The following is an 11863-nucleotide window of genomic DNA, read 5'->3' on the forward strand; positions in this document are numbered from 1 at the left end:
TAATTCCTTGGACTAGCAAAAACGGAAAAGTGTCCTTCGACATTGAACTACATACTCGTATTTGGGACATCTTCGTTAGAATCCCATTAGAACCTTCGACCATCAATCTCTGTCCCCGGCCGGGTGTCCCCAGGGGCAAAATAAGAGACTTTTATTTCCGTAGACATTTTAATGAATACTACGAATAAAAATAATTCAAATATTTTCCTGCAATCACTGAGTCATAGACCTTTTTGTCTCTTATGCTTTTTGTAAACTCTAAATGAAACCTGTTTTGAGAAAAATAAATACTTTCTATTTTATTCTATTCTATTCATTTTTAGGGAAACATTTTAAATGAAAATCACTTTTCATGTATTTCAGTGTGCTTGTGACAATTTGGCGAAAAATTGTAAAATGAATTATGATAATTCCCTCCCTTATTTTATAAATTACGAGTATATGCCATGTGCATAACATACTGTTTCCTTTAAAAATTCTAAAAAAAGAAATGCTACACTAGAGCTATACTTTGGGCTCTCTCAAAACTATTCCTTATGACCCTGTTATCAAGGTGGAATATGACTAAACCAATACTATAGAAATTCATTCTTGGCATCTAAACAAACAGCGTAACGTAAACAAACACTTGTTCGAATACAAATTTGGCTGCAAGAATACGTGATCAGTGAGTTTACATTAGGTGTGTGCTTTTTACTGCGTAAAAAAGTATGGTAATGTACAGCGCCCATAGCCGTTACTTTCAAGAACTAAAATCTTCATAGATTTATTGACGTACTCATCATCATCATCATCTCAGCCATAGGACGTCCACTGCTGAACAAAGGCCTCCCCCAATGCTTTCCGTGTTTCCCGGTTGGTAGCGGCCTGCGTCCAGCGCTTTCCTGCTACCTTTATGATGTCGTCGGTCCACCTTGCACGTCCCACGCTACGCACTCGCTAGCAAACATACCTAACTATGAGTATCATGGTAAACACACTGCGCAGAAAGGTGTCTAACTATACATAGTAATGGCGGTACATTCCCTGAATTATTTATATCGTTGCCGTGTCAAACGCATCGCTGCGCTTCGACAATGCGTCCTAGAAACAGCTGTTTTTCCACTGTACTGTTATTATCATCATGTTATGTAACTTCCATCTGGATGTTTGAAAAGTACGAATAGTAATTATATATCTTGAGCTGTAAAAAAACGCGACTCTCCCAAAGATTTTTTATTGCATTGGTAACTCTATAACGTCGTCAGGTAGAGAACTTGATGGACATCATATTGATTTCAAAATTACTAAAACAGTTTTTTTTTATCCACAACGAGAAACGGCTTGCATCTCACACGATGGAAAGTGGTGATTAGGCCGAAGGTGGAAGCGAGGTTCACTTGGAATCCTCAACTACAGATTTTAGACATTGCTGTTTCAGGGCTAGAATAAAGGGTTTTTAAAGAAGTTTTATCTAGGAATTAGTATAAGATAATGCTGTTTCGGTTTTCGACTTTAACAGTAAAAAAAATGTTAAACAATTATTTTTTCTCTACTTTAGGTTTTTCATGGCCAAGTATGCGTGCAACGTTTAGACACTTGCGCAAGTCTGATGACAGTTTAAATCGCTGTAGTTTTTTGCGTTTAGCGCAAACATTACGTCCATGTCAGAAAAGCAATCCGGACAGTCAGTGACAAAAGTTTTAAAAAATCAATAAATAAAAATGTAGGTATAAAATACCTATAATAGGTGATCTATAATTTTGTATAAGCTATTTATTTTTTGCAATGCTGATCAACAGTGCTTAATTTTTATTATATCAAATCATAAATTCAATGAAATATGTTACAAGTAATGTAAGTATTTTAAAATATTTCTCATTTTCCACCTTTTAAAGCATCACAAACAAGCAAAAGATCTCAGGCAGTTTGTCTTACCTACCTATGTTTTTTCAATTCAAATCTATGTAAGTTTAGCAGAACGTTCTTCAGTCTTTCTTTGATATTTCATCACAGAGCCCATAAAAGAAAGTAGTTTTTTATTTATTTACCGACCATCATAACATTTTCTGTTCCCAAGTATCTCTCCAGCCAGAGAAACTGAGAAACTGTTGATATAGTGTTATTTCAACAATAACACAATGCAAACATTATTTTGTAGGCGTACTAATGGCACTTACGACATATACTCGGATTCATACAAAAAAATCAAACAAATGGATGTACAGTCAACCGCATAAAAGTTTTCATTTTCCACCTCTAACCCACTGTAATAAAGCGCACTTTTCTTGCATGTTTTCGCGGACGACTGTTCATTTTCATGGTTACTATGTAATGAATACTAATTTCGTGGGCTCAAAAATACCCGAACGATGCGTTGCAAAGTAATTTAGGTTTTGGATGTAGGTATCTACAGTCGTCAACACATGGGACTAGGTACTTGTTTGTCAAAATAGTTAGCACCTTATATCATTACAAGATGCCATGGTGCCATAAAGAAGAAAAAAAGATGCCATGGTGGTGTGCTTGATGTAGAGAGTAGAGACGATGACAGAAAGCTATGGGCATCATAGAATCTATATATATAAAAATGAAACCCATTTCGCGTTGTCACGGCATCACGTGTGAACGGCTGAACCGATTTCGATAATTCTTTTTTTTACGGAAAAAAATATTAAGAAAATCTCTACGCTAAGGCGGTACGAAGTTCGCCGGGTCAGCTAGTTATTTAAATAAATATTTCTTTGCAATCATCTATGGTACGATGGAGACTCCATCGTACCACTCCATCATGGAGTATTGTGAAATAAGATCATCATCATCACCAATTGCAAGCCTCTGCTGGACGTAGTTCTCCCCAAGGAAGGCCAAAAAGCACAACCTTATTGTGATTACCGTCGCCCATAGACACCCGCAGACCCATGGGCGTTACAGGTGCGTTGCCGGCCTTTAAGGTGAATATTATTAAGAAGTTTGTTACAATCAGCCACTACGTACTAGGTGCTACATCCTCTTGAGTCTATTGGATGTGCTAGTCTATAAGCTGAAGTATCCTACACTACTCTTAGGGACCCTCTTTCGTAAAATCTACTAATGCTGAAGTTCGTTTATCAGCCATTATAAGCAATTTGAATTCATTACTATCTCGTGTGACTAATTAGCCTAATTAATGATAATCATCGACTGAGATTGGCTTTCTGGGTTAGCTATTTATAGAATTGTTATTGAACTATCAATCAGCCACAGCATGCACAGCGAGAGGATGTGTGCAGTTATGAACCTCCGAAGTAGCGTCCTGCTTACATAACTTGAGGGAAGTGCAATGGCCTGACACCCGTATTCACAAACGATGCTTGCTTAAGTGAAGCAGCAAATCGAATGCACAGCGTTGAATAGAGCTCTGTGATTGGTTCGTGTGTGACCCTGTGCGTCCATGCGCACTGTAAAACCTCGTAGTAAAGTTTGTGAATACGGGCGTATGTGTGTTATAAGCAAGGAATTAAACCATAATCTTGGTAGGTAATTTATGTTACAATAGCTCTTACCAGCGTTGCTATTTCTTGGACAGAAAAAGTGAAAGTTTCCCAAAAGTGCGTTAAGCACAAAATAAATTAATCATTTCGCCAACTTATGAAATTAAATTATTAATTCACCAATCCAACCTTCATCACCTAGGTGTTTATTTTGCCCCATGTTTCTTTCGCTTTAAATAATAATTGCATGGATTAAGATTTTATAGAGACCTATAAATATTATGACTTTATAAAGAGGTAATGCCTGCTAGTGAACCAAAGATAATTATCTAATGCTCGATAACTAATCAGTTGACTTACTTACGGTGCTAATTTCATAGGAATGGGTTTGCACTACTTTTAACTTCGAAGAAGTAAATTAAAAGATACAATTCTTATGCAATATCCAGGATATGGCAACTGGACTGGTACATTAGGTACGTAATTATTGTGCAGAATGTCTTGGTAATAACTTTTAAAAATTAATTTTTAATAGAATTTAGGAAAAAATTAAATAATGAAAATTCAAAGATTCGTTCGTTCGTTCGTTTCAGCCAAATGACGTCCACTGCTGGACGGGACTATTCCCACCTCTCGTTCCCACCACTGCAACTCCTGTGTAACCAGGATCTACAGCTTGACCGCCACAAAAACCCAACCAATGAAGGTCAACTTTGTCCCGGGGAAAGTTAAACTGTCATTGGACCCGCAACGAAATTAATCAGAAGAACATAGGAGGAGTTCGAAATTAAGGTTCGACTTCCCTCCATTGTAAAGCGGATGACAGGTGACAAACAAAGGTTCCACTGCTGGAAAAAGACCTCCCCCAAAGATTTCCACAACGACCGGTCCTGCGCTGCCCGCATCCAGGCTCTTCCCGCGACCTTCACCAGATCGTCGTCCACCTAGTGGGAGGCATGCCCACGCTATGTCTTCCGGCCCGCGGTCGCCACTCGAAAACTTTTCTGCCCCAACGGCCATCGTCTCTACGAGCTATGTGCCCCGCCCACTGCCATTGATTTTAGCAATTCTGCGAGCTATCTCGGTCACTTTGGTTCTCTTCCGGATGCGCATCTCCTAATTTCTGATTCGATCACGTAGGGAAACTTCGAGCATAGCCCCCTCCATCGCCCAAAGAATCTAAATAAATAGAAACACTATATTAAGTATTTTAATTATTCTACACCCTTTGGGATAGATTGGAATCAAGAATGCTTATAAATATACTAACCAGCGCAAGATCGGTCTTTGTACAAATCCTTGAGGCCTTCGTCAGCAGCGGCCGTCTTTTGTTTGAACGACCGAACTTTTGTATTTACGATTTTATCATCATCATCATTTTCAGCCATGGGATGTCCACTGCTGAACATACGATTCTCGTTCAAATGATGTTGTTTTTCAATCAGACTGTTCTCTCATGTTTCAGCAAGAGGAGAATGCCAACCACCGCGCATGGACGACGCATTTCTGCTGCGATTCCTGCGCGCGCGACGCTCTGTGCCCGCGCGGGCGCACAGACTGGTTAGTGACACCATATTAATATTCTCAGTCAAAGAACATTCCCTACTGGAAAAAGCCTAGGCCTCCACAATTATTTCCACAACGACTGGCCCTCACTGCCCCCATCCAGGAGCTTCCCTTCACCAGATTGACGATCCACTGAGGCAGTCACCACTCGAGAACTTTATGCCCCACCCACTGCCACTTAAGTCTGGCAGTTTTGCGGGCTATATCGGTTACTTTGGTTTCCCTGCAGATATCCTCAATTCTGATTCTGATATCTTCAAGAAAACTCAGAGCATAGCACGCTCCATCACCCTCGCATCACTTTTAATTACTAGTATGGATGAATCTTAAGCTTCAACCACACCAACGCGTGCAGGTCGCCATCGCTGACAATGACAGGTCGCGCGACCCATGACTGTCCGCGCGACCTGTCATTGGCCTATGATCGCACCGTGATCGCCGCCGATGGCGATCTGCACGCTTTGGTCTGGTTGAAGCATTATAAAAAAGCAATTCAAATTCTTACCTGTTCAACAGCTGGTCCGCTACTGCACCTTCCGGGAACAGCATCCGCACTTATGGCGCGAGGTGGACTGGTTCAGCCTGACGAGACTGGGCTGCGTCTACGAGGGAGTGCTCTTTGACAGACCTGATGTTGGCAGACTCATCATCTGCAGGCTAGGTGAGTAGCTGGCATTCACCGCTGTTTTTGTGGTGATGGTGAATCTTCTGATACTCACATACAGGTCTTTTTTGTCGCGGAGGAAATGCTTTTCGCACCGTCACCGCTGTCGGGGGACAGGGTGGTGTGTGGGACTCCCGGCGCCCTGAAAGGGCGCGTCCTGAAAAGGACGGAGTATTACTAAAACCTCAGCGGCGTTATGTCATCGCCCGAGTGGGGGTGTCGCGAGTATCCGGCCGTAGCCTTAGACTTCCGCGAAAACTGAAATACAGGTCTATGCTAACTTACTTAACTCCTTTGACTATAATCCATTATAGTCTTTTTCACGTAAGATGATCCGTATGACACTTCAAGGTTATCCATATTACGCATAATACATATGCAGAATATTTTCGAAAAAAATATTTGTATTTGATTAGCAATGTAATAAAAAAAATTAACTACTTGTCTTAAAATATGTAGTAAAATCTGAGTCTACTGATTATATTTTAATTAAAAACGATGTAAAAATATTTTTTATTTAATGTACGCAATGTGTGAAACGGAATAGATTTAGTGCTGGGGTATTTCTTGTATAATAAAATCGATTATTTCCGCGGTTCATTAATCGATTGTGCAGTGAATACTCAGTTATTAAAAACATCACGAAAATCAACTATATTTTTCGATTATTGACTTTAATAAACGCATTGAAAAGAAATTAATAGTTTTTAATTTAAAGAAACAGAACCAGTACTTTTTAGGAATCGTTTTTTTGAACACGAACCATGAAATTTGAATATTATCAATAAAAAAATAATACAATAATATTTGTAATTAAAAAAAACATGTTTTTTGTTAAATAACACCTATACAAAATAATTCTCTAAAAGTAGGTTTTACTAACTCTTCGAAAAAAATCGATAGATAAATCGCTATGGTTTAGTTATGTGACATCTCTAAATCTTTCAAACTCGAAACGTCATACGGATCATCTTAGGTGAAAAAGACTATAGACTATAATGGATTTCTCAGAATTCAGAGTTTGTTTATACGGCTGGAGGATACTACCGCTTTGTCAGAAAAGAAATATTCCATACCTTGTAGGGCACTCTAAGTTTGGAAAAGATTAGTCATTAAGATTAGATTAGGTCGCGCGACCTATCATAATTGCTTTTGATCGCGCCGGCGATGGCGATCTGCACGCGCTGATATGGTTGAAGCTTTAGTTATTAGAAGAAGAAAGAGTCCGCACGTGTTTTGTTTTTGTTTTTGTCTAAGATAATTCACTGCTGCACCTTTCTGAATTTCCTACTTGTATTCCAGGCCAATGGGACCCCGACAAGGTTCCAGTAGACGACCTAATCCGCGGCTGTCTACTACTGCTGGAAGTAGGCATTATGCAGCCGAAGCTGCAAGTACTGGGAGGAACGGCGCTGATCGACTGCGAGGGCATTACTATGAAACACTTCAGGCAACTCTCGCCCGCCATCGCTCTGCAGGCCATGAACGTTATGGGCGTAAGTTCTGTGTCTTGTAGGCTACCTAATCCACGGCTGCTTGCTACTGCTAAAGTAATACTGTATAAAAAATATTTTAGAGATGAACAATCTCAACCAAAGGATGTCCACAAATGTTGGGTGAGCCCAGGGTTTCCACAAAAAACGGTTCAGTGCTGCCCGCATCTAGGCGCTTCCCGCGACCCTCACCAGGTCGTCGATCCACCTATTGAAACTTTTCCACCCCCATAGCCCTCAGAATTGCCAAACTGAAGTACTAAGTGCCACTTCAGTACTTCAGTTTGGCAATTCTGAGGGCTATGTCGACGAAATAGGCTTTATTCTAGCCTTTGATTTTACCCTCATAACATTTCATCAGATGAAGTGGCAATGAGCAGGCAGGAGGGCACATTACTTCAAATTAGTACGCAAAATTGACAGCCGGTGGAGACCACGTACCGAAAAACAACACCCACAAGGTGGAGCAACGACCTCATAAAGGTAGCAGAAAGGCGCTGGTTGCATGCCGCTAACAACCGGTCAATATGGAAATCATTGGGGGAGGACTATGTTCAGCAGCGGGCGTCTTGTGGCTGAAATGACGCTGATGAACGTTTCGACAAAAAAAATTATTAACCTTGGAGAAAAGTCGAACCTTACTTCTTCTGATTAATTTCGTTGCGGGTCTAATGACAGCTTAACTTTCCCCCGTTTAACTTGAACTTCACTGGTTGGGTTTTTATTGGCGGTCAAGCTGTAGATCCTGGCTACACAGGAGTTGCAGCGGTGGTTGCAGAGTTGCAGCGATGAACATTTGGTCCGCAGTTCGCGTTCCCGCTTCACCAGCGCGGGGTGCACGTCATCAACTGTTCGCGCATCTTCGAGACGCTGTTCCACGTGTTCCGCCGGTTCGCGCCGGCTGATGACCTGTGGAAACGCGTCCACTTCCACGGGTACGACTTGAGCTCGCTGCAGAGGTGAGTTGTTCATAAATACAGGGTGACTTTGTAGAAAGTATCCAATTTTTTAAATAAGCTCTATAGTTCCACCTGTTCCGCCGATTCGCGCCGGCCGACGACCTACGACTTGAGCTCGCTGCAGAGGTAATTTTTTCATAAATACCGGGTGATTGTAAATAGTATCCAATTTTTGTAATAAGCTCTATAGTTCCACGTGCTCCGCCGGTTCGCGCCAGCTGACGACCTGTGGAAGCGCGTCCACTTCCACGGGTACGACTTGAGCTCGCTGCAGAGGTGAGTTGTTCATAAATACAGGTTGACTTTGTAAATAGTGTCCAATTTTTTTAATAAGCTTTATAGTTCCACGTCTTCCGCCGGTTCACGCCGGTTGTTGGATACGTTGTGATAAAAGAAGTAAACAATTATACTGTTTTAGCCTAGGCTAGGGTTGCCAGGCGTCCGGTTTTGTTATAGGCTTTTTATTGGGCTGCCGCGCCAGGCGAAAGTCGAGCCACAGAATAATATGAAGCTCACGCATCAGGATGTGGTTTGCAACCGATGATGATAGTACTCACTCATGAGCTGACACTAATTGCACAGGGTAAAATGTCCGGCCAAATGAAGCACAAAGTCCGGCTTTTGTGATTTTGGACCTGGCAACCCTAGTTGCGATAAAAGAAGTAATTATTATTTATACTGTTTTAGCCTACGCGCAGACCACCGACTTATAAGTAGTTGGCCGATAGTTGGGTCTGGCTGTTAATCAGTATGAAAGTGCGCACATTAGGTAGGTACACCGATTTGATATCGGCCGATTCTTCATACAAATTAAAATAGGGCCCATCATCATCATCATGTCAGCCATAGGACGTCCACTGCTGAACATAGGCCTCCCCCAATGCTTTCCACGTTGATCGATTGGTAGCGGCCTGCGTCCAGCGCTTCCCTGCTACCTTTACGATGTCGTCGGTCCACCTTGTAGGTGGACGTCCCACGCTGCGCCTTCCGGTACGCGGCCTCCATTCCAGAACCTTGCTGCCCCATCGGCCGGCAGTTCTGCCGTCAGTGCCGTGTGGGGACGGCCGGAAAGAATACAATTCCTCACCTCCAACAGGAGGCGTGTCGTTAGAGGCGACAAAATCCGGTAGCGCGAGATGGGCAGCAGCGTCTGCGTGCGAAACATATAAAAAACTGCGCTCGCCAACCCGCCTGCCAAGCGTAGCGAGTACTGGCAATTCCCCCACAATGGAACACACAAAAGAAATAGGGCCCAACTATCGGCCAACTAAAAATCGGTGGTTTGTGCCTAGGCTTACTATTGGACTGAGACCGGTGGGCTGAGTGTGAGTTTCTAATAATGTATGAAATGTATGAAAATTTTAGTTTTTGATCATTTCCCGCTAGGGGCGCTATACAATCCGTCATACAATAAAGGTTATTTTTTGACGCGCTCACTAGTGAGCGCGTTTGATGAAAACTCACACTCAGCTCTCTGAAGCTCGAAAATCACTTTTCCGTGAAAATGCTCTTTCTTACAAAATGTTCAAATAATACAAAGGCGCCACAGCTAATGCCATCTAGCGAATATGTTAGAATACACAACTCAGCTTGCAACGCAACTGGCGCTTTCGGTAAAATAATGTTGACTGGTTACACCAATAGGTGTCAGCATTTCAGAACACTACTGACACTACTTTGTACCAAAAATATGAGGGTTCCGTAGAACCACCGTAATACTATCATAGTAGAACCACATGTAGAACAGCTAGAACCCTCACACTTAATGGGTTTTAGAATAAAAGACTGACAATTAAGTGGCTGACTTTCTTTCGCTGCTCTCAGCAGTGGCCTACCTTAGCCTTCCAATGACTTTGCCCACTTTTAGCTTAGTCCATGAGCCAAGTCGCTGAATTGATTTAATATTTTTTCTTCCAGCAACTGGGCCCACTTTCAATGATTTTAGAAATTAAACACCAAATCAACTTAAATCTGCTTAAGAATCTTAGAGTGGGTCCAGTTACTAGAAGAGAAAATATTTGAAAATTCAATCCAGCAGCTTGGCCCGTGGACCAAGCTTAAAGTGGGCCAAGTCACTGGAAGACTTTAGAAAGAAAGAAAGAAAAAATATTTATTTGGTACTAAATGATACACATTGACATTAAAAAGTAAAATAATACAATTGTTGTACCAAATTGGTCTCTGCTCAGTATGAGGCCATAACGTACTCGGGAGCACGTTACGGCCACTGGTATTCTGCAGAAACCATGAGAGAGGGGCACTTGGCCCACAGCGAATGTTACAACTCACAACATATTAAAATAAAGAAAGGAGAATAAGTAGGTGGGTACATTATTTGTGCTATTTTGCGCTATGGAGCATCTTATAGTGAATATAATGTATAGTAACAATAATAAATATGAGAGAAAAGATATAATTATGTGTTTATAATCATTTAGATATTTATACTATATACGTTTAGGTAGGTACTTTAGATATCCTTTTGTAGAGATAAAAGATGTAACTTTAACTTTACCTTGAAGGCTCTGACTGTGTTACTATTACGAATTGGTGGAGGAATGTTGTTCCAACATTTTGTTGCTAAGTACCTGAAGCTGCCACGAAAAGCAGCAGTCTTGTAAGGAGGACATATCAATCGATCTGTAATACGTGATTGGCGTTGCGTGAATTTCAATTTGTTAAACAAGTAGGGAGGACTTTCATAATTTATTACTCCAAAAAGAAGACTCGCGAAATGCATTACTCGTCGTGACTCCATGTTAAGAAGGTCACTTCTATTTAAATATGGCGTCACGTGTGCTCTGCGAGGGATCGAGAAACAATATCTAGCACAGGAGTTCTGGACGCGTTGAACAAGCTTCTTAGTCCGTCCTAGCAGGCAACCACCGATAACTGTATCCGCGTAATTTAATTTTGATAATATCAGAGTTTCACATAGGCGTACTCTCAATCCTTCACTCAAAAACTGTCTGACCTGATATAATACCTTCAAGCGATAATAACATTGTTTTACCGTATTAAGCACATGTGATTCAAAATGTAAATTACCGTCTATTTGCACACCTAGGTTTCGGGCTTCACTCACTTGTTCAATTTTGCTATTTTGTANCCTTCAAACGATAATAACATTGTTTTACCGTATTAAGCACATGTGATTCAAAATGTAAATTACCGTCTATTTGCACACCTAGGTTTCGGGCTTCACTCACTTGTTCAATTTTGCTATTTTGTAGTTTAATTTCAGGGTTGCATGATTCAATCATTTTAGTTTGTAATTTCGTACCTACAATAATAAATTTAGTTTTAGCCGGGTTCAAAACAAGGCCGTTTGAATCTGACCATCTCGCTATTCGTTCCAAGTCCTTATTAATGTGGTTTATGGATAAAACTGTTTCAGCGGGCTTAAATGTTAGATAGATTTGCATATCATCAGCAAACAGGTGATGTTTACAGTCTATAACACAGCTTGGCAAGTCGGCAGTATAAAGAATAAAAAGTATCGGTCCCAGGATAGAACCTTGCGGTACACCTTGGTGAATCACAGAATTAGCCGAGAGTGTTTTTGTACCATTAGGTAAACAGACCTCTACCCTCTGCGAGCGACCCAATAAATAACTAGAAAACCATTTTAGTGTTAAGTGATCAAAACCGTAGTAGATGAGTTTAGCCAAAAGTAAAGATGTATTTATAGTGTCGAATGCGCGAGAGTAATCAAGCAAGACTAACACC

At 41.1% G+C, this 11863-nt stretch overlaps 1 protein-coding gene across 1 annotated transcript; it reads left to right on the forward strand.

Moving 5' to 3' along the window:
- Positions 1-4897: 4897 nt before the first annotated feature.
- On the forward strand, positions 4898-8134 carry LOC114350118 (alpha-tocopherol transfer protein-like; the record flags this gene model as incomplete). The annotated part of the gene is made up of 4 exons (XM_028300772.1): positions 4898-5012; positions 5535-5679; positions 6985-7178; positions 7983-8134. Coding segments are annotated over 4 exons (606 nt in total), but the record flags the coding sequence as incomplete, so codon positions are not given.
- Positions 8135-11863: the final 3729 nt, after the last annotated feature.

The sequence above is a fragment of the Ostrinia furnacalis genome, unplaced genomic scaffold, assembly GCF_004193835.3.
Source record: "Ostrinia furnacalis isolate ACB-3 unplaced genomic scaffold, ASM419383v2 OfSCF0781, whole genome shotgun sequence".
NCBI classification, from domain to species: Eukaryota; Metazoa; Arthropoda; class Insecta; order Lepidoptera; family Crambidae; genus Ostrinia; species Ostrinia furnacalis.